The sequence below is a fragment of the Thunnus albacares genome, chromosome 18 (assembly GCF_914725855.1).
Source record: "Thunnus albacares chromosome 18, fThuAlb1.1, whole genome shotgun sequence".
Lineage (NCBI taxonomy): Eukaryota > Metazoa > Chordata > Actinopteri > Scombriformes > Scombridae > Thunnus > Thunnus albacares.
Window position 1 is genome coordinate 3,142,397 of NC_058123.1, and position 24,906 is coordinate 3,167,302.

Here is a 24,906-nt window from a genome sequence, read left to right on the forward strand (position 1 = left end):
AGTCAGATATGATCAGTTCAGTGCTTATATTTTGAAATTCTTGAGAGAAATCGATTGAAATGTGATTTGAGTATAACTTTTCCCACAGCTGAGAGCTGTCAGACCAGTACAGACCACTGGGAGGTGTAGTAATCAGTAACGGAGGATAAACATGCTTGTATGTTAACAGCTCGGACAGGTTCACATCTGTTGAGTGAAATAAACCTGATGCACCAGTGATAGACGTGTAATTTCAGTACAGAACCTATAATAAGCATAATTTACTGAAAGATTTACTAGATGTGTTGATTTGCCGCCTTATAAAACCGCTTATTTACACACACATACTTCCTAAACAGGCCTGAACCAGTGATTCACTGACAGCTGCTGATGATAGAAGCTGAATATTAGTTCTCTAAGCAGGCGTGTAGATTTTGGGAGTCTGTTCCAGTTATCTACAGTAGTATATTCAGAATACCAAACACAGTTCTTACATATGAAGTTCAAGCAAAATTGAAAAAATAAAATAATTGTCTGCACAATCAATAAACGTACAATTATGAGATAATCATGATTTAAAGCATGATTTATTCTCTTGGAGGTAAAATAATCACAATTCTACCAGAATGTTTGTTTTTTTTGGGTTCAGTCAGACAGGCGCAGTTGTCTTACACTCATTACTTTGAATGAAAAAACAATTCCGGTATAAAAATACAAAGATTATAAAGACAACAGCTTCCAATTACAGCAAGTTTAAAACCAGGTCATGGTTCATAAGTCATTATGACACATCTAGTGTTTTATATCTATGGGTGTAACCATTTGGCAGGTTTCTTATTATAATTGTGCACATCAACAGCTGGAAAAATGTCTTACAAGGCAAAAGAAGAGAAGCAGGCTGACGCACAAGTTTGGTGTTTATTTAAGTGAAAAACTTAAAGGATCTTGAGCTGATGGAGTGATCCTGCTGCTGCTGCTGCTGCTGCTGCTGCTAAATGTGACAATTCTGCAAAAATATCAAGCTAACAAATGATATCGCAGCATTACAGATTGTCTCATCTCTTTTTTGAAGAACACAATCAGCAAACAGAAACAACAACAACAACAACAGACAGACAATCAACAAAGAATTAATTAAAACTGACACAAGAGTCATAAAAAAAACATCAGATAATAAAGCTTTAAAATCTCCAAGACTCTAGTTTTCAGTCCATCAGTGGAGCGTAATTAACTGTAATGAACTGTGTTGCAATCGTCTTCTGATCATACAAACTAACGAACATGTAATCAGGCTGATAAGATCCTGCAGGTCAGCAGCTGAATGACTGTTTTATAAGACAGTCAGTCAGTCAGTCAGTCATGTGGAAGATTTAATGTCTCATCTTCAGCTCAGATATTCACCTTTCTTCCTCATTCGGTAACTTTCAGTTTAGTTCAGGTCTGATGGCTTATTAATCATTTCTGTGATCAACATGTCTTGCAACAGCAGCAGCAGCCGAGTCCTGCACTGAAGTAGAGTTTTAAGGTGAATTATTATTAATAATTATTATTTCAATGTGAATATTTCCTGGTTTCTTTAGTCCTCTATGACAGTAAACTGAACATCTTTGAGTTGTGGACAAAACAGAAACACTTCATCGACATTTTTCACTATTTTCTGGCTTTTTGTGGACCGAACAACTAATCAATTAATCGAGAAAATAATGAACATCACCCTGCTACCTTACTGCTGCAGGTTATTGCAGCCTGAAAACTAAGACTGCAGACACTATCAGGCCTTCTCGGCATGTTTTTGGATTATAAACATATTTTTTAATCTATATCAGTTAATGTTCCAATAAAAAGATGCTTCAATTGAGCATCGATCATGCAGAAAGACAGTAAAACTCTGTGATCTTTGTAGTAAAAATGCAAATATTATACTAACAGCTATTATAATAATAAGTGTTTCTTAATCTTATTATTTCTTATTATAGAGAGCACAGTAACTAACTTATGAAACCATAAGTGTAGACAGTAAACATTGACTCATGTCAAAAAGCCTGAGGAAAACACACCTGAGGAAGTCATGTGATAGGATTGCACATCGTGGTTTCCCGGCACATGAAGAAGACAAAGTTACGTAACACTGTGTGACACATGTGATCGCTCCTCCTCTTAACAGGTGTGGTTGAAGCTGTATATTGCTGGGAGAGGTATACTACAGACACAAAGTCTAATAGAGGCAGATATAACAGAGACAGTCAGTCCCACAGGTGCAGGTTGAAGCTGCAGTACATATTACCAGGTGTGTCAGACAGGTGAGAACAGCAGCAGCACCTTCATTTCCTTCTCTGAGGTGTTTGAGGGACGATGCTGCAGTTGAGAGGACGGATGGACGGCAGGGGGGGGGAGCGTAACCGGGCGGTGGTGGTGTCTGTGGCTCAGTTTGATCACGGGGTGACGCTGGGCAGGAGACCCGGGGCCGAGAGGGACGCCAAGAAACTCCACCGCACCCTCAGCAAACTGGGCTTCAAGGTTGACATCCACAGTGACCTCGGGAGTGAGGAAATCTACGAGCTGTTTCAGGAAGGTACGACACACATTATTCAGACTCTAAATGTATATTTTAATTTGTTTGGGGCCCCTAAAAAAAGTCCCACTTTACCAAATAAAAACACAAAACATCAAATCTGGAAGATGATTTTACAGATTTGTATGATATCAACCAAATATTGAGGTCACTGAGTTCAAGATCCTCCAATCACCTCCTCCCTGCCGCCAAAAACATAAAAAACAAGTCAATTTAAAAGAATATCTGGATTGATCGTTGTGTTTTCTGCTAGATTTATTCATTGGGAGCTGGACTTTTAATGAAAGTTATTTGGAAATCAATCAAATTCCACTAACACTACTAACTAAACTAAACTAAACTTTATTTCAGTAACGATTTATTTTACAGGTCCTTTATTACACATTTCCTTGAAATTTTCAGAGCAATCTGCAGGTATTTAACTGTTAATTCTTGGGATATTTTACAGAATTTGTTACAAATTATAAGAAAAACTAAAAAAACAAGTGTTGAGATGGTTTAGTCAGTAAGTGTCCCTTAAACAAATGAAAACTGAGTATTTTCTGTCAGTTAAAGAATCGTTAAGAGTCTAATTTAATATAAAAGTGGGTATTTACCAACTAAACCAACTTTCATTTATATTTCTTCTTGTAATTTGTACCAAAGTGCACCATCCTTTCTGTAATATGTCCTAAAAGTTTACATTAAAAAATTTTAAATTGATTAAAAATTTATAGGAAATTAAAATAAAATTAAAGGAGCTTAAAGGTACCAGATTTCCCAGGAAACTTCCAATGAAATTACAGGAAATGAATCACCTGTATAATAAAGTGTTGCTGTTTTATTTGCCAAAAACAAAGGTCTAAAAGCTTCAAGTAGAATTCAGGTTGAAAAATAATGAATCTAAAATTTTAATTGTAGAATTAAAAACTCTCCTCATAAAGCTAAAATCCAGACAGCCATGTTAGCGGCTGTGTGAAGCTAAATGCTAACATCAGCATGCTAACATGCTCACAAAGATAATGAGCATGTTGATGTTCACTGTGCTGCTTAATTAGCACTAAACACAAAGTGCAGCTGAGCCTGATGGGAATTAGTCATTAATATTGGACGAACAGATGAAAAGTGAGAGAATCACTAAATGTATTAGGATTCATCCTCTGGGAACCATGAAAACCTGAAGTTAATTTGCAAATAAAGACCGGTGGATGGAAACAGACTAACTGAAAGACTTCGGCTGTGGTTAGACTGTTTTTTTCTGGGATCTTGAATATCTGTTGTAAATTTCATGACAATTGATCCAAATCTGAACCACAGAAGTGCTCGAGGAAAAAATCAGAGGATCACCAAAGTCAGCAGGCTTCATGCTCTGGAGAACATGAATGTTTGTACAAAATTTCATGGCGATCCATCCGACAGTTGTTAAGATATTTTAGTCTATATGAAAGTGGTGGACATGACCTCAGTGCCCTGACTGGTTGTCAGTGGGCCCATAATTTCCATATTATCTCATCTCTGACTTTAGTAGAGTAATAGAGGAAGTTCCTGTTTGCATTCAAATCAATAGTCCACATAAAACCTTCATTTTTGTATCAGCTGATTCTTCAACTTCATATTCTATCAGAGCATAAAACAACTCTGTGTATTTAGAACCAGCACGGATATCCCGCCTTGGATCAACATGACCTGGATGACTGAAGATCTTCAACAAACAGAAAGTTCACGTCGAGTTTTATAGCTGCTTATCACTAACAGATAAAAATGCAGAACAAGCACAAACTGGACCTGATTGTTGGCCACGTAATCAAGCTCTGATGAAGGCGTTTAACTTCTTCATTCTGTTAACTAAGCGGTAAAACAAAGAGTGCAGTTGATACACAATGTTCTCTAAGCTGCAGATATTAATGGTTATGTAATACTATATTTAAACTCATACCATCCTGTTTATTATCTCTATTTGACTAGTACAGACAGTCAGGTGTGTAGCTGACTGAGTGTGTGTTGTTGTGTGTTGCAGAGAGCAGGCGGCCGGTGAAGGATTGTTTTCTGGCCGTGTTTTCGTCTCACGGGGACGAAGGCTGCGTGTTCGGAGCTGATGGGAAACCCGTCTGGCTGTCTCAGATTTTCAGATATTTTGATAATGAACATATGGAGAAAAAGGCCAAACTGTTCCTCATACAGGTAAGAAGCAGCGGCGGCAGCAGCAGCAGGAGCCAACAAACACACGAAAAACTGATGAAGATCATTATTTTATTATTAGTACAGGAGGCCAGGCTGGTTGGCATAATTTCTGCATTATTAATACACAGAAAGGTATCCTCAGCTTTATAATACCCGTGTCGTATATGGCAACACTTCTAGTCAAAACAGGAAGTGACTTTTGACCAGGGAGTCCTGACCCCAACTAGGGGTCGCCAAAGCTTTGTGATGAGCCCTGTTGATTTTAAGGGATGTAAAAATTAAAAAAAATATACTGTACATATATCACAGCATTTAAAAGATATTTCTGGTGTTTTTCTATATTTTTCTTATTGTCAACGACTGTGTGAGCATCAAAGCCTGATATCTCCTATTCCTCTGAGCTGTAGACCTCCCTTATTTAGAAAAAAGCTCTAAAAAGTAATAACAGCATCATGTTTTGAGTCTCCAGTGAGTAGTTCTGTGTAAGGCAGACACTACTGAGCATGTGCAGGGACGTGGTTCTGTTTACAGCTCCGTTAGCTTGTTGTGCTACAGATCACAACCTCTGGACGTCTCAAAGAACTTCAGTACAAAGTACTACTAAACGGAACTGCTTTCCCGCACATGCTCAGTGGCGTTTGCCTTACACAGAACTACTCTCTGCGATCGCTGTTCTGAGTCTGAGTCTTTGGAGCCGTTTCTAAACAAACTAACGTGACCAAACTCTTCATGATGAAGGAACATGTCACCCAGTGCAGCGGTGTGACTCACTGACGTGTTTTTAATAGTTTCTGGAACAACAACGGAGGAATAAGATATATCAGGCTTTGATTATTATCAAAATAATAGGTTTTATGACTCAGGATGTCTGTTACTGAAGACCTTGTCGTGTTGCTGTGTCTGCAGGCGTGTCGAGGACACGATCTGGATGATGGTGTGGAGGTGGATTCGGTCTCTGATACCAGAGAGAACAGCTTCGCACAGTATCTCTCCGTTCCTGTAGATACCGCCGTGATGTACGCCACTACATCAGGTAAACCCCAATGCTGACTTAGTGCAAAAAACATGGAGGTGTAGGAACAATTTAAGTAAAACTAAAGTCATAATTATTGGTAATGGTGTAACAAGGGAGGTATTTGTAGAATGTGGGTAGTAAGCTTGAGTAAAAAGTGGCTATCAAAGAGGAGAATTTGCTGCTTTTCCACATCTTAGATGAGAGTAAACTGAATATATTTGAGTTTTGGACTGTTGGGCTGATAATTAATTGTTAGTTTCAGCCTTTCAATAATTTCATCTCATATATGAAAATGTTTTGTCTGATTTAAATGTTTAACTCTTCTCCCCTCCTCAGGTTACGGTGCCTTCATGAGCCCTCTGGGATCCATCTTCCTGCAGACTTTCTGCACCTTATTAGAGGACGAAGGAAACCGCAACCTGGAGCTGACTCGCCTGATGACCCGTCTCTCCAACAGGGTGGCCTACACCTTCCAGGCCAAAGGTCGGCAGCTCGACGGGAAGAAAGAAATGCCCTGCCTCCTGACACGCCTGACCAGAGAGGTGTTCCCGTTCGCTGAGGCGGGGAAAGACGGCGGGGCCGCGGGTCTCTCAGCCACGTCACTGCTGACTGAAAACGTCAGACAACGGGCTCCTTCAATCAGTTAGACTGTGTGTTGTGCATGACTGCATGTGAGTGTGTGAAAACTATAATTATCAGCAGGAATGTGGATGCGTGAGAGGAGTTAAGCGACCAGATGCCGCAAACAGCTGATCTCTGTGGATTTTTCCACTCACAGAACTGAGAAACCTGTTTCAAGGTTTCATCAAGGAAATATTGTCGACATGCTGCACCAGCTGATCATAAATCCATCATGATGTTTGTGAGTAAAGTCTTTATGTTGTTAGGAACTAATAACTAGTTTCAAACTGGTGATTTACTAAATCCAGTTGCACCATCAAAACTTAAAGGACACGTATTCTGCACATTTCCAGGTGTATATTTATATTCTGTTCTCTTTATATTCTTATTTATCTTATACTGGTCCTTTATGCAGCCCCTCAGTTCAGCCTCTGTCTGAAACAGCTCCTGTCTCTTTAAGGCCCCGCCTCCTGATGAGACCACTCTGTTCTGATTGGTCAGCTTCAGGAAGCTTCCTCCGGCTCCGGAGGCTACGTAAACAAACTATAGTAGCAGGATTTCACTTCTTTTTCTCCTTCTTTACTCCAAATGTCAACTTCTCAAATCCATCCATACATGTTGGAGCTGAATCAGATCTGAAATATGAGAGTGGACAACATCTTAGCAACCACCTTAGCAACCACCTTAGCAACAAAAATTACAGAATGGACGGACGTTTATGTGCATGCGTGAACAATCTGATGTCATCTCAAGGAGAAAGTAGAGGCAACTTTGTAGAGTTTAAAGCCCTGACTTTTGACTTGCAGGCAGCATTTCCACATACGTTTTGGACCTCAAGTTATGGAACTTTGATGTTTAACATCCGACATCAGAACAGGATATAAATAACATAATATTTCAAAAAGCTGAGTATGTCTCCTTTAAGAAATGTCTTAGCTAGTAACTTCTGCATAAAAACTAGTTTAAGTGGTGCTACAGGTTTTAATTTGGTGACACGTAACTTTTCTACTTTTTTAATTAAACACTTACTTTACAACGAGGCAAAGTTTGAACTAATGAACAGCTGCTGCAACCGACTCCTGCTGTGAAGTTGAATGTTGTATTCAAAGTTTAAATGCAAAGCTTTATTTATGTGTGTGTATGTTATTAAACTATAACTCATAAACTATTCATCTACGGAGAAATGTTCAAACTTAAATCTTTAGATGTCCTTGTCTGTTCAGATGTTAATTTCAGTGAAACATATTGTCTGAAAATATAAACAATTAAGTGTAAAAAAAAGCCTTTGTGTTGCTGTCTGAGTAAGTTTGTCTATACTGTACATCCAAACAAGGTTTTGTCAGAATAAAACAATCTAATATCAAACATTTCTTTATAATAATGTTGTCATATTGGGACTAACTATCTCTAACATGCAGCACAGAAATAATTCTCCTTCTTCCTGCATTAAAATAATAATAATAATAATAATAACGTCTATTTCTTTAGCTCACAAAAACAAACAACAAAAAATAATAAAAACAATAATGTCGCAAATATTTTATTTACAGTTTCTCTCTCATTCCTATCAACGTGAACTGAAACTTTGACTATTTTCTTTTGTTTTATGATTTTATTTTCATGCTTTTGTATGAAATTGCATACATTTTAATTTACTTTCTGACATTTTTTGACTAAAGTAATTGACATTTTAATCGATAATAAAAAATAAATTAATGTCAGAGGATTCTTTGGTGATGAAACTGAATCCCTTAATCATTTTTCTTTTAACCTTAAAAATCCATTCATTTATCCATTAATATTATGAAATTAAGGAATTGGGGGATTTTAAGGGGATAATAAAAGGATAAATTAAAGAATTGTAAAATATTATGGTATTTTAATGGTGCATATACACAGATTAAGGTGTTTTAGCCCTTAAAATAGGCTGAAAGGCATTTTTACCCCTTAATATATGCATATGATCCTTTAAAAACGTCTTAATGAGTTAGAATCCATTAATTATCCTCATATTTGTTGTGAACACCTGAATTTGCCCCTGAAATGAAAAATTATGGGGGACGTGTAATGTTATTTTGTACATTTTAAGGGGTTTTTATCCCTTAATCTGTGCATGTAATCCATTAAAATTACCTTAATTTATGATATTCCATTAATTTACCCATTAATAGTTATGAAATTAAGGCATTTTAATGGGATTTTAAGGGGATAATTAATGCATAAACTAAAGGATTGTAATATATTATGGTATTTTAAGATTATATGCACAGATTAAGGTGTTATAAGGGGTAAAAACCCTTAAAATGGGCTAAACATTTTACCCCTTAATCTGTGCATATAATCTATTACAAATACTTTAATATTTCACGATCCATTAATCTATTCATCAACATTTTTAGTTTAAGTGCCTGAATTTGTTCTTGAATTGAAAATTTAAGGTCCTTTTAAAGGACAGATTAAGAGTTACGTGTATGTTATTTTGTACATTTTTAGGGTTTTTACTCTTTTGAAATAAACTGGTGTTGCTATGCAGAAAACAGAACAGATGAATCATTATTCAATGTTGATATTAGCGGCAAATTAATGAAAGTTAAAGGGACGTCATGTATTCCTTAAAATCTACTTAATTTCATATTGAAGGGCTTTTCAAATTCATCTTTACAGATAAGTGGTTTTAGTTTGTTTTCAGGTGTAATTAAAGGCGTTTTAAGGGATTCTTATTGTTTTCTCATACCTTTCCTAGTGTGTAATAATAATAATAATAACACATTTCATTGATAGTGAAACTAAAAGTTTCGTCATAGTGAAACTCAAAGTGTCATCTTACAGTAAATTTCCACGTGTGGTCTGTGAGTCACTTGTCTGTCAAATCTGTCAAGTTTCATGAGTGTAAATGAGTCCTGCTTCCCGATCGAACCTGTCAATCAAACCAAACAACCAGCGGTGGAAAATAACCGAGCACATTCACTCAACTACTGTACTTAAGTACAGTTTTGAGGTACTAGTACTTTACTTGAGTATTTCCATGTGATGCTACTTTATACTTCCACTCCACTACATTTCAGAGGGAAATATTGTACTTTCTACTCCACTGCATTTATTTGACAGCTTTAGTTACTTTTTATGGATAATATAACAGCAGCTTTTTCTTTTTTATCAATATCTGTTATGAAATTAAACCACTTTTCTGCTTATCAGCTTCATTTATCAGATCAAAGACTTCAGTAACCAGGAAACAAGAACAAGAGATCTGGTTTCAGTAGTTGCAGTAGAGGATTATATAAACCTGGTTCAGATTTCTCTGCCATGTATGTGAGAAACAAAGTTATTAACCAGCCTTAAAACTTGGAACTAAAACTAAGAAATTCTTCTGTAGCATCTAAAGAAGTCAGTTCATTTAAAGTTTATCAAACGTGATTTATTTTCTCATTTGAATGCGTTTGTTCAGACGATGTTACAGAACGTAGAAATGTTCTGCTGTGTTGGACATGAATCCAACTTTCTGATGTTTGTGTTTCTGGGTCGAGTCATGAAATGTTTGATTAGATTTTCTTCATGTGTTTTTGAATCAAACAGCTTTTATGATCATGTTTCATGTTCTTGATCATGATTGGTGTCTTCACTGGATCATCAGCTGCTTCCTGAGTCTGTTGCTGAACTTTGTTGATTAAATGTCTGTTTGACTTTATTCTGAGCAGCAAGTCTGACAGAGACTCAAAGAAAACACAGCTCACACCATCATAATGAACATATCCTGAAGAATATTAGATCAACTCTGGATAATGATGTTTTCTGTAGTGACCACTAGATGGAGCCACAACTGATGTGGACTGAAGGAAACCTGAGCAGACTGAACTACAACAAGTCTGTCATAACACATTAAAAATCTATTTAATCTGTGCAGAATTCAATTAGTACTCCATGTATACGTTAATACTCAACTATTAACTGACCATTAGAAGATCCCTTCATAATGCACTTACAATGGAAGTGATGGAGGACAAAATCCACAAATTTACAGATTCTGGATTTTTGACAGACACTTTTATCTAAAGAGACCTACAAGTGAGACGAGACAATTGAGTGTTAATTATCAATATTTATCTACTGTACATTATTTTAACTGACTGATATGCTGCCATCATTGGGCACGTGTCATGTTTATTTACTTACATGTCACTTTAAGCCGTTGATCACATGCAACACCCCAACGCACCATCACTCATATCTGTTTGCTGCACCATTTGTTACTTTATATTGCTTATATTTTGTACTTATATCGCTCAGATTCTGCACTTTATCGCTGATATCTTTATATTTCTGCCTTATTTATTCTTTTTTAAAATGTGTGAAGTAAATATTTGTAAAGTCTTAAATACAAACGAACCATCTGATGTTGATGAAATTGCAATTTTGTTGTGCTTTCATAGTAACAATAAAGTTATTGACTTTTGACTTTTGAGGACAGAGACTCAGAAAGAGCTGTGCTGTAATTTTTTTTTCAGTTTTTTTGTTGTTTTTTGTTAATTAATTTAATTCTTTAACTAAGAAACAACTACAAGTAGTGAAGTGCATAATAAATAACATAAACAACAAGAGAAAAGTGCAACAATCAACAAGGTGCTAAAAGGTTTAAAGGGGCTCAAATGTTGAAGTTTTCACAGGAGAGCTGAGTTTTCAGGTGTTTCTTGAACGCACCGTGTGGAGTTTAAGTTCAGGCTCTGGTTCAGGTTCTGGCTCTCTCTACCTTTAACACAAAGGACACAACATCCCAAACACTACAGACACACACAGACTATGTACACATTCATGTCTACACATTATAAACACAATCTACAGGACGCGATACAGTGACATTTACAGAGAGGTTGTTATCATGGCACCATATGGCTAGATTAGTCCGATCACTGTGGTGTTGTCTGACAATTTTATGATGCTGTTATCGTCATATTTGGCAACACAGCCGTGTGTAAACAGACTGTACAACATCCACAATTTGTTTCACCATCGCAGAACCATAAGAGTCACATAAACAAGGAGGAGAAGAGGATGTTTTAAGGCTGTATGAATATTTTATTTAGCGGGTGTCATGACATACCAGCATTGACAATAACTGTGATATTTAAAAACACATATGATAGTATTGTGTAAATAATCTGATCAACTAAACATGCTCGTCTTCTTTAATAAAAATTACTGTGAAATATTGTAATTGTGGGAAAAAAAAACGTATGTAAGGACATGGACACACACACTAACTCTCTGTCCTCTATTGATGGCAGATGTTAAACCTTGTGGATCTTTTGTTTGTCAGATCATCTGGTTGTATTTTGTTCTTGTTGTAGCTTCTGTGAAGTTCTGGTTACAGACTTTCTCTCTCACCTCATATTTTGAGTGTAATTCATTTGCCAGAAAAGAGACAAAATACACACTGTAAAAAAAAAAAAAAAAAATCGTAAAAAAACGGTAAAAAGTCTGGCAGCAAAAGTTGCCAAACTCTTACCGTAACACTTAACAGTAAAAAACCTTTAGTTATTCTACAGAGATTTATTTTAAAAATACGGATACTTACTTTGGACATTGTCTGCATTTTTACAGTACAACCATTATAAAATAAAAAGAATCTCATTATAAAACATTGCTAGAATGTTAAACAAATGTATAAATCTGCACAAAAAATGAAAAATGATTGCAGAACTACCTTAAAATTACCTAATTTAAATGAAGACTCTTGTTTTCATACAGTAATCTTTGGTAAATTCATAGGATTATCCAATCCATCCACAAGAACTCCCACTCAAACTACAGATTTCTGGATGTAAAACACAGAGAAATTACGTAAAATCACATTCAAATTACCCTCCTTTAACACCTATTAATGGTATCTTGAGAGCTTTAAGCTTTTATTTTATGAGATTATCCAGTCCGTTTACAGTAGATCCCTGGTAAATGTTGGTTTTATATTGTACAAAAAAATAAGATCATGTGATAATAGTTTACAAAAACATAACTTTAATAATCATTACTTTATATAAACATTATTTGACAGTAATTGCAAGCAATATATTTACAGGCTTTTCCCATAAATGTATGGGGTTTACTTTATATAAACATTATTTGATAGCATTTAAAAGCAACTATCAAATATATCTACATACATTTCCCCATTAATGTATGAGGTTAACTTTATATTATTATCTCTTATTATTTAACAGTAATTACAAGCAGCTCTCCAATATATTTTCAGGCTTTTCCCATAAATGTATGGGGTATACATTATATAAACATTTTTGACAGTAATTAAAATCAACTCTCCAATATATTTACCGGCTTTTCCCATTAATGTATAGGGTTTACTTTACATAAACATTATGTGACAGTAATTGCAAGCAACTCCCCAATATATCTACAGACATTTCACATTAAAATATGGAGTTCTGAATGTACAAAAACCAGAGGGTCTATGTAAAAGTACCTTTATATCAACTTTGACACTGAATAAATATATACATTGTTCTACTGACATTTTACAATATTGTGCAATCCATTCAATACAGATCCCCATTTGAGATGTATGAAATTTCAAGATGTTAATAACCAGAATATATCATAAAATTACCTTTTACTGCTGGCTTTACAAAGTAATTCTGTAGACATTGCCCAAGCCTAGTATACAGGTACATTTTATGTTTCAGATATGAAAGTTTACTATAGAGTAAAGCTTATTTGGGTATTAAAAAATTACTACAAAATTAGTTTCACATTCATTGTATATGAAGCAGCTCCAGACTTTATTCCGGATGGCATCACAAATTTGAGTCTTACGTCTCTGGTTTGTGGCTTTGGGAGAAAGTAGTACATGTTCACAAATATCAGAAGTGGGAGTAAGTTACACATGTGCAAGTCACAAGCAAGTCTCAAGTCTTAACCTTAAAGGCTCAAGCAAGTCTTAAATCACTGTGATTCTCACTGTGACTTAGACTCAAGTAAGCCAAGTCAAGTCAATGCTAAACGTCAAGCAAGAAAAGTCAATTAAGTCACAAGTCAGTCACCATGAAAGAAGCACTTAAAACACGAAAAGGTTACAATGGCAGCCATGTCATGAGAGAACTGCACATGTTAGTCTCTACAACTAGGGATGGCTATGGTAAGGATTCATAAATACAACTATTTGTGGTTCAGTTCATACCTTGTTTATTGTTGTTGTTGTTTTTTTTTGGGGGTGGGGGGGGGGGGGGGGGGGGGGGGGGGGGGGGATAAAATCAACTACTAATTTGGAATGTCAACATAAAACTAAAGAACATCATGCAGATTGATTAACTTTATAAATTAACTTCACATTAATTAACTAGTTGAACAAAAATAAATAATCTGATCTAACATGTTTTCCAGGATCTAGGGTTCATAATTTTGTATTTTATGCAGTATTAATGTGTGTGGATATGTTGTATGACTTCTGCCATTCTGCCACCAGGTTGTGCCTTTGAGTAAGGTGAGAGTTTTGAAGCAGAAATAGTAGGAGAAGAGGAACTTCCTCCAGTTGCAGTAGTTAGCACGAAACTAGTGGGTTTTAACAGCAGCAAAAATATGCTGATGGACTGTAAGCAACACATACTGCTTTGTTGTGGTTGTAAAGTGTGCAGATAAAAGAAACTGCAAGTTATACTACGGCCTGAGTGTCTGTCTGCAACACATGACTACTTTGGTATATTTACTCACCAAATGGAAAATCTACCCGCATTTGGCGCTTGCACAACGAAACATAGTATTCTATCTGATGATTACTTTTTTCTGCTGTGGATTGTGTAGACTAATACATCCATTAATTTAGAACACTGAAATTGTTCAAACATCAAGCATCATCAAGGAAAAATACCATCTTGTTTGCCTGATCTTGAAGGATTGCATTTGTCACAGAGTTGATTAAAGAGAAGGAGACCATTCTGCTGTGGTTGAGTTACATTGACTTTGAACTAGTGAGGGACTGCGAACAGAACAGTGAAGCTCTGTCATGAAAAGCTGTCAATTCATAAGCTGTCTTGTCTGAATCAGAAACGGTCTGGTAATATTAAGCTTGAGAGAAAATCAGCGCAGGTATGGGAAAATGCTTTCAACAAGCTTTGAGCTCAATCCTGTCTTGCATTGTTTTCTAGGTCTTGCTAGACACTGTCTTCAATGCCTGGGTTGCACACACTTCACTAGAAGCCATCCTTTCATGTCTCAAAACATTAGCTGTTCATGCTCAATATCCACAATAATGCAAATAGGCGATTCAGCTAAATAAAAACTGTAAAGTCTTTTCGAGTCATCTGCCTCAAGTCAAAGTCAAGTGGAGTCTTATAAGTGTTAGTCAACCAAGTTGCGAGTCCTCAAAATTGCAACTCGCGTCAAGTCATGCAACTTGAGTCTCCAACCTCTGACAAATATTTATTGAACTATCCTTGGCCATGGAAATAGGTGAATCTGCATGCTAAAAAAAGCCTCAAGTTCATAGGACAGATTGAAAGCCACCCACTTCCTTTCAGAATTCCAACGATGGCAATGATCCTGTGCAATGAGCCTCAGCAAGCCCTGTCCTGAGAATACACAAGCAGAAAATATGTATCATGCTCTTAAAAGTACCTGCACACCAAACAGGTGTCAATGTTGTTGCCTGTATTTTTTTCAATGTACACACAATGGCAACTTTGCCTCCGACCCTCACAGCAGCTGCAGAATTAAATGAGGTAATTTTAAAGTATTTCTTCAATGTTTTTAATTTGTTTGTGCAGATTTATACATTTCTTTAAGATTCTAGCAATATTTTATGCGAAAGGCTCGAAGGGGCCACGGCTGGGGACCCTGCACTGGGGCCACGACGGGTGCCCCGAGAGCCTGTTTTTCAATAAATCAATGGCAACCCTGCATTTGCTAAGTAGTACTGGGGGGAAGGACATTGAAAATATCTCGATGACAACTCCTACTTCATCTGCCGACTCAGCAGTTGAAATGGGGAGTCAAAGGTAATGCACTGGCCGACGCACGTTCATCAGCAGCCCACGACTCCTATCCACTAACATTTAATTGGTGTCTTTACTATTTTCTTCTTATCGAGATTTTCTAAAAGGTCTGACTTAGAATCTCCCTGGTAAGAATCTTAGTTATCAATGGTTTAAGATCTGGGTAGGTTTTGGTCACTTCATAATTAGTTGATCTAGTTTTATATCAAGTGTTTAAGTACTATTTGGATTCCGGTTTCGGATCGATCTTGTAACTGACAGTATTTATTTTTTTGTTTTTTTTTCTGGTAAGTAGGTCCGGGTTAGTATAAGGAGTTGCTAAGATTGCTAAGATCAGTCGGTATTTAAGGTAGGTATTATGAAGATAGGTATTAGTTGTTGAGGTGCTAATTTTTCCTACAGTAAGTACTTAAGGTAAGTATGTATTTTTTAGATAGGTACTTCTACCATGGTAAATATTGAGGTAAGCATTAGGATAACGGCAAATAGGGTAGCTATTAAAGTATTGCAGGTAAGTAAGGTAGGTATTACTATAGGCCAAGGTAGGTCCCAGACTAACGTAAATTATTAAGGTAACTATTAGGGTTAAATATTAAGGGGGGGGGAGGTGAGTGTTAAGTTGGGTTTGGGTACATAGTTAATCAAGCAATTCTGAGGCTAATTGTATAGGGAAATTTTGGGCTGAGGCCTTAGAGCGAGAGTAGGTAGGTCTAAAGGTAAGTTAAAGGTTTCTAAGGTATTTTGGAAGTCTAAGAGATTGGATCCTTCCGGGCTGTGGTTGACTCGTCCTCCAGAGTTTCTTCAGCTTCTCTGCTCCGTAGGGTTGTCCTAGGTCCCGGTGCATCCGCGGCCTAGCTGCCTAAGCTGGACTAGGGGATGGAGAATTTGGGGGTTGTGAGAAAATTTGAAGGAGACCGATTGTTTGGGGGCCAAGATTCGTTGTGTGTGGTGCATTGTGGGCTGTTGCATGAGTGAGGCTAACCCTGGAGCCTATGTCGCCTCCGTACACCGCACAACCCCGGGAATTGCTGGTTTTAAGCTAAAAACTAAGCAAAAGTAGTGGTTTTTAAGGCAATTTCCTGTGCCCCGTACACCGCATGACCCCAGGAAATGCATGCTATCTGAGAGAGCCTAATTTGTAGATTAAGATTTTGTAGAAAACTAATTGTTAAAAAGGCAAGATTCTGTGTTCCATACACTGCACAACCCCAGAATTTGCCATTCTAGACCTATGTAAAGAACTATAAAATGAAAAAGATGCTGTTTTTAAGAGCAATTTCCTGTGCCCCGTACACCGCACGACCCCAGGGTATACCATTATACTCACCATTATACTGCAGGAACGGAAATCAGTGTCATGCTGAAATTCAGTTTCAGCATGACTGAGCATAAAACTGTTATTTTCTACTTTTACAGCAAAATACTGTTACAAGCAGTGTAAATTAACAGTAACTTGTGTATTACTGTTAATTTGAACTTTTCGCAAGTGGCATACTTACAGATTTTTATCGTAAACAGCAAAATGTACGACATACTACTCGACACACTATTGTGTAACTGACTACTAACAGTGAGGACTAAAGTGAGTTTCAATTAACAACAACAACAACAACTGAATAATCACTTGTATATAAGTGCACAGTCTATTGGCAGAAACAAACACATTACTGTTATTGGTTTCATAACATAATGTTTGTGTGGTACCTGTGTTAGTGAGGAGCTTGGTGGCCTCCAGTAGCTTCTCTGTGTAGACTCCAGGTTCATAATTATCCATTTCAGAAGTGACCGGGTGGAAAACTCTGGCAGCACGGCCTCGAATAGCCCCAGCAGTGCGATCCAAACCGTCAACATCTTTCTCCTGCAGAGCGATGACACTTCTGACATGTCCTCTAGCGTGTGGTTCTCTGGGACATAAAACAATGATGCAGTTAGTTGTATGTTTTTAGTCAACCACCTTGTTGCAAACATGCCACGTGCCTGCCTGGATACAAAGGTCAGAAGGTAGTGCAGGGATATATTCATTTTTTTAACCTGAGACATGCTTTAACCAAAGATGGAACATGTCACTATTGAGTAGATTTGCTTTGTCAAAGACACTAGTAGAGCAATAAAATAAGCGCGGCAGAAACGTCAGTTCGGACCACATTTGATAATCTGGAACCATCATAGTATTGGCGTTTATACTTAACAATGACTGCAACAATTGATCGATCATCTAAATAGCTACCTATTAATTTTCTGTTGATTGACATCAATTAATTGAGCTATAGTTTCAGCTCTACTTTCAACATTTCATTACAGAACATGCTTAGTATGGCACAATATATGTAAAAAGAAAAACCCAAAAAATCTAAAAGAAACAAACCAACAAACAAACAAAAAGACAACTCAATATTCTGGATTAATAACTGGGCATTGGACATTATTAATTGGACAAACGCACTTCATCAGACTAAATGTCTCTGGTTTGTACAAAGTTTGCCACGTCCACTTTATCTTGTTGTGCAACTACTGATACGTGACGTTACAACGAAGGTCAAGTTCATGTCAATCCTTCTAATTTCCTGTTGACTTCAAAACCGATCATCTTACGTGATAAGGTTATCACGTAAAATGATCAGTTAAATCTTAAAAAACAGCTCTGAAGCAATCTAGTAACTAAGGTAAGTATGCAACTGAGTGATGTGACCACGTCTTTCTACTTCTCTAATAATCGGAACAGCTGCATTCTGGACAAACTGGAGATGTGACTTTGGGTTGAGTCTAAACACAAGACAAGCTTATAAAAGTATAAAATATGTAAAAACTTGTTCAATTTGTAAAGATTATTTTTACTTTGGAGAAAGTTTTATTTTCTTACTTTTGTCAAGACCCAAACAGGAAGCACAAACTCCAACTGCATGTTTAATATGTTGAAAACTGCAGTGTCCTTATACCTTATTACATGCTTTGTGAAATCTACAGTAACAGTTAAAGTAAAGTTCTTCAACGTGCTGTAAGGCAGTAAATGGGAAATAATATTGAGGGGCATATTTTTTGTGACCTAGGTTACTTGCCATAGTAGGGAAATTGTGGAGAGGGTTAAAAAGAAGAGGAGAAGAAGAGTTTTTTTGGGAGAAATCAATTGTATTATTGGTTGCATATGCTAACATGTTGTGTGTAAACTGAGAACAATGATAAATAAAGTTCAGTAAAAGTTTACCTTCACCTCCCGTGGTATTCTGTGCAGCAGTGTAACAGAGGAGGAGTGAACAAGAGCTGAGTGACAATCATTAACTGAAGTGAAGAATTACGGTGTTAAAATGCCATTTCAAAAGAAAAGAAGAAAAAACAAAGAAGGGTGGATGATGTGTGTTTCCACAAAATGGCAACAAATTAATTGATATTTTTACAGTTGGACAAAGAAAGAGACATTTCTGACATTATGCCAGGCCCTGAGAGGTATGAAAAATCTTCCAATTAAAGTTTCTACACACAGAATAAATAATTGGGGTGAAATTTTGTCTTTGAGGGGAATTTTAGATGAACATAACCCTGGATTGTGAGCAAAGATTAAAATATCAGGATTGTTTTGAAAATGAGAATTACCTGGATTGACCTTTCCCATGTCGACCCGTCCACAGAGTCAGGAAACTGTTAGTTAGACAATGACTTTTATTGACAAACTAAAATGTAGATATACAAGCAAAAATTATTACTTTAAAAAAACACAGACAAACTTCTATCCATTACATTATAAAACCTGCTAAATTTTGCCCATTTTAGGTTTGGGTCTCAATTCTGACACATCAAACATTGACAGAAAATTCATCAAATTACAACATGGAATAAAAGATTAAAACTGCATAAAGGCAATCATTCATATCCTGCTGAAATCAAGCAAACTGCATCAAGCAAAGTGCATAAAACAAGTGTGTTGTAAAAGATATAAAGACAATTAAATGTATTAAAACAATATAAGCAGTAATTTAGACAGCTCAAAGCTCTGAAACAGGAGGTCATTGCCAAACATGACTCCTAAATTTCCTTACATGTACTGAACCAAACCTGAGGTGGAAGAAGTCATAGTAGAATAAGAAAAAAAAGGTAACACTTTATTTTATTTTACTATACAAATGAAGAGACCTGTAAATTAAGTGTTACTGAAAAGCGATATCTGAAGGGAGATAATGATCAGGAATAAAACAGCTTAATAATGATTAATCCACTAGCATTCAGTGCTCTGTGTGTCTCCTGACTTAGGCGTGGTGTGTTGCTCTTGTGAGTTTTTCGGAGCCCTGTAGGAAACCTTCATCCTCTTCACTGTTCTCTCACTCCTGCAGAGGAATGTGTTCTTCACATGATCCCTGAAGTCCTTGGAGATAAAGTAGTAAACAAAAGGGTCGATGCAGCTGTTGAGACTAGCCAGGCACAGGGTGGTGATGTAAAATCCGTACAGGTGGTTGTTGGCCCCGCTCAACAGGAGGATAAAGTGTACCAGCAGCATGATGTTACTGGGGGTGAAGCACACTAAAAACATAACCAAAACTGTGATGATCAAGAACACAGCCTTCCGTCGCTTCTTGGTGATGGCAGCATCTGGCATGCTGTTCCTGAGAGCTTTGAGCATGAGGATGTAGGATATGATGCACACAATAGTGGGAACAACAAATCCCAGAGTTCCCATTGTCAGGAAGTAGCCAGCTGATATTCCCAAATGACTTTCCCTGGTGACATCATGGCAGGTAAGGATTTTTGGATTGAAGTTTGTTATTCTGACCTGTTGGTCATGCAGGTAGAGAGGGATGGTGATAAGCCAGACCACCACCCAGACTGTGATGGAGACAGCAATGGGTATGAGGTTGTCCCTCTGCTGCTCAGACAGTGGGTGGACCACCGCCCAGTAACGCTGGACACTTATGCAGGTGATAAAGGCGATGGAGCAGTACATGTTGCTGTAGAAAAACGCCACCAGCACTTTGCACAGCCCTTCTCCGTAGATCCAGTTGTTGCCGTTGAAGTGGTATGATATCTTCAGGGGGACCCAGATGACAAAGAGCAAGTCAGCCAGAGCCAGGTTTGCCATGTAGATTGACGACGGGTGCTTTTTCTTGGTCCTGAAGAGGAATACCCATATTGCCATGGCGTTGGTGGGCAGCCCCACAGCAAACACAATGATGTAGATGATTGGGAGGAAGACAGTTGTAAGATGACTGCTCAGGATATCTTTGTCTTGAGGTTTGACTTCTACCTCATCTAGGCTCTCTATACCAGGGTCGTCTTCTTCTGTTGTGAAGTGACAATATGAAAACGTGAAAAGCAGAAGTATGCAGGTTTACATGCAGGAACAAACTATAATTTGACTACATCGGAAACTCAAATGTGAGCTGCACTCTGTTCCTTTCAGCTGTGAGTATTTTGATCTGTTTCCTACTTGTAATAATAGTCCTCTGAGCTTTAGTCAGCAGCATTACAACAACATCCATTTTACATATACCTTTATTATATATTTTGATCAAAGTAATTCTCATCCAGCCTATAACTTGAGAACTCTTCATTCGATCTACTTTGTACCTGGCAGGTGTATTGCTGGGAATCAAGGAAGTGCAATGTTGATGTGTGAAGTCGTTTGGATGAGTGGTTCTTGAGAAATATGTAAAAATACCCCATAAACAATGTTGATTTGCTTCTTCCACCCGTCGAGTCAACGAACGGAAAAACACACAGCGGTATCAGAGGATCGTTATATTGATGAATGTACAACCAAGATGTATAAATAGCATAAGTAGGTTAGATGTTTTATAGAGTACACTTCAGACTGCCAGAAGTGTACATATTACACTAGATAGAGCAAATGAAGTCTCAGTTTACCAACAATGGTTAAATTGTGACCTATTCAACTTTAATGAAAAGTTTTTTTGGCCTGCTTGTGAAAACTATATAATAATCTCACATTTCATTCCATAAAACCAGAAGCACCAAATAATCCCTTCCAGACAATATCATGCTCAAACTGCCTCCTTACTATCACTACCAGTAACCTACTTGTTCCTGTGAAGGAGAAAGCTGCTAATATCAGCTCTTATGAAATGTGACTGTTCAAAATACTGACTTTTAAAAAATAAATTTCATGTTTAAATTCTCCACACTAACTTTGTTTGATTGAGGGACTGTCTGAAACAAAAATTAACACATGTAGACATCATTACAACTAAATCCTGTGATCCTTGAAATACATAATTCACATCATCCAAACTAAACATTCAAAACACATCAACATGATAAGAAATACTGATCAAGACTTTTTTTGGCCCAGCACAGGGAAGATGCAATGAGATATTCTATTGTTAATAATTCTATTCTAATTCTATTGCTATTGTTAATTGTAATGTTTATTCTTTCCTACAGTATATCTTGGCAAAGAGGCTGGAAAGAGGATGAACAGAGCAAAACACCACATCAGTTCAAAAAAATCAAAAATCTGACTTTGTGCATAACTTGCTTTACAGGCACTTTAGACAAATTAGACATGAAGCAAAAACATGAACATGTCTTTGTCACGAATGGATACAGAATGAAGCAATATTACTAAATATATAACTAATATAACTACATAGAAAGGAAACATTATGTAGCTACTGTACCCTCACTGGGACCATCCCATCATATGAACTTTAATTAACTGGTTAAAATAGGATAGAAAGAAATTAGGACAATCCCAAGAAATAAATTAAAATTAAAAAAGATCAGTTTCAAGTTACTGAAATTGAGAAAACACACTTATGTCACTTTTTGTGCAAAGAGTACATCATTTCCATTTGAATTTTCTGATCATTTCATCTAATTTTGAATAAGATGTTGGCTTTGGTGCTGCTACAAACATGAATAGATCAGACAGTGGAAAGTGAGTTAGAGATAAAGGGAGGCTGAGGTGAAGGTATAGTACATGGTAAATCACAGCTGATGGTAGAAGTAGACATTGTAAGCATTAGAATTACAGCTGAATGTTATATATTAGTAGAATTTATTTGCAGTCACTCACCTTTTACACCTTCTTTACCTGGTTCACCTTGACCAAGAATAACAAAAGACAAAGAAATTTACACCCATGTAATAAAGGGTGTATACTACTACTATGCAGAATAACATGTTTATACACACATTACAAACAGGGATTTTGTAGATTCTTTGATTTGTTTTATTAAAACATCCATTTCCATCTAAACTGGTTGTAGCTTTGCGGCAATATCAGCGGAGGTGTAAGAGGTACAGGACAGGAGATGTGGTTCACATCGTATAAAAAAGCATAATGTTTTTATCCTCTCTAGTTTTACATTTGAATGAATACAGAATAAAGCAATATAACTAAATATAATGCGCAGAAGCATTATGTACTATAGCCTCAATGGGACTATCCCATTATTTGAGCTTTAATTAACTGGTTAAAATAGGATAAAAATAAATTGGGAAAATTCCACAAAATAAATTATGATTATAAAAGATCAGTTTCTTTTCTTTGCACTATATGATCATCACACTACTTCATGCATTGGCACTGAATGCTACAAGTGAATGAAAATAGTTATTGCAAATTAGTTGTATAAATGTAGGGCTTAAATAGTGAATAATATTTGGACAGAGGTTGATTGTGGAGGGAGAGGTTTGAGTTTCATACTGCTTAGAAAAAACATTTTCTTTTCAAATAAAATTACACATTACATGTTTCATAAACAAATAAGTATATATATACACCCTAAAAGGCAGATGTGAATACAACATGTTGGTGCATATGGCAATAATTCAGTATAGTTCTGATCTGTCATGTAGTAATGTTTTCCTCTTATAATTCATTTGTGTGTAGTTGGTGAAGTTAGACATGTTTTCTTTTCTTTTGTTTTTGGTGGTGAAATTACTAAAGGGTAAAGGGAGGCTGAGGTGAAGGTATAGTACATGGTAAAGCACAGCTGATGGTAGAAGGAGACATAGTAAACATTAGAATTACAACTGAATGTTATATATTAGGAGGATGTATTTGCAGTCACTCACTTAGTAGATCTGGTGGTTAGACAAATTAGACGTGAAGCAGAAACATGAACATGTTTCATTGTCATGAATGGATACAGAATGAAGCAATATTACTAAATATATATAACTAATATAACTACATAAAAAGGAAACATTATGTAGCTACTGTAACCTAACTGGGACCATCCCATCATATGAACTTTAATGAAGTGGTTAAAATAGGACAGAAAGAAATTAGGACAATCCCAAGAAATAAATTAAAATTAAAAAAGATCAGTTTCAAGTTAGTGAAATTGAGAATGCTCCCCACCTGAGCTCTGTTTACCAGGCTGACGTCCAGGGATGTCTTCTTCTGCTGTGAAGTGACAATATGAAAACGTGTGAAAAGCAGAAGTATGCAGGTTTACATGCTGGAACAAACTATAATTTGACTACATCTGAAACTCAAATGTGAGATGCACTCTGTTCCTTTCAGCTGTGAGTATTTTGATCTGTTTCCTACTTGTAATAATAGTCCTCTGAGCTTTAGTCAGCAGCATTACAACAACATCCATTTTACATATAACTTTATTATATATTTTGATCAAAGTAATTCTTATCCAGCCTATAACTTGAGAACTCTTCATTCGATCTACTTTGTACCTGGCAGGTGTATTGCTGGGAATCAAGGAAGTGCAATGTTGATGTGTGAAGTCGTTTGGATGAGTGGTCCTTGAGAAATATGTAAAAATACCCCATAAACAATGTTGATTTGCTTCTTCCACCCGTCGAGTCAACGAACGGAAAAACACACAGCGGTATCAGAGGCTCGTTATATTGATGAATGTACAACCAAGATGTATAAATAGCATAAGTAGGTTAGATGTTTTATAGAGTACACTTCAGACTGCCAGAAGTGTACATATTACACTAGATAGAGCAAATGAAGTCTCAGTTTACCAACAATGGTTAAATTGTGACCTATTCAACTTTAATGAAAAGTTTTTTTGGCCTGCTTGTGACAACTATATAATAATCTCACATTTCATTCCATAAAACCAGAAGCACCAAATAATCCCTTCCAGACAATATCGTGCTCAAACTGCCTCCTTACTATCACTACCAGTAACCTACTTGTTCCTGTGAAGGAGAAAGCTGCTAATATCAGCTCTTATGAAATGTGACGGTTCAAAATATTGACTTTTAAAAAATAAATTTCATGTTTAAATTCTCCACACTAACTTTGTTTGATTGAGGGATTGTCTAAAACAAAAATTAACACATGTAGATATCATTACAACTAAATCCTGTGATCCTTGAAATACATAATTCACATCATCCAAACTAAACATTCAAAACACATCAACATGATAAGAAATACTGATCAAGACTTTTTTTGGCCCAGCACAGGGAAGATGCAATGAGCTATTCTATTGTTAATAATTCTATTCTAATTCTATTGCTATTGTTAATTGTAATATTTATTCTTTCCTACAGTATATCTTGGCAAAGAGGCTGGAAAGAGGATGAACAGAGCAAAACACCACATCAGTTCAAAAAAATCAAAAATCTGACTT

General features: G+C 36.5%; 2 protein-coding genes across 2 annotated transcripts in view; both read left to right on the forward strand.

Annotated features, from left to right (window-relative positions):
* Window positions 1-24,906, forward strand: part of LOC122968041 (oocyte zinc finger protein XlCOF6-like) — an 813,118-nt gene that overhangs the window by 523,246 nt on the left and 264,966 nt on the right. The window lies entirely within an intron of this gene.
* Window positions 2,170-6,749, forward strand: LOC122968073 (caspase-7-like). The gene is made up of 4 exons (XM_044333023.1): window positions 2,170-2,551; window positions 4,548-4,711; window positions 5,618-5,744; window positions 6,063-6,749. The coding sequence occupies exons 1-4, from the start codon at window positions 2,332-2,334 to the stop codon at window positions 6,371-6,373; spliced, it is 822 nt and encodes a 273-aa protein (XP_044188958.1). The 5' UTR covers window positions 2,170-2,331; the 3' UTR covers window positions 6,374-6,749.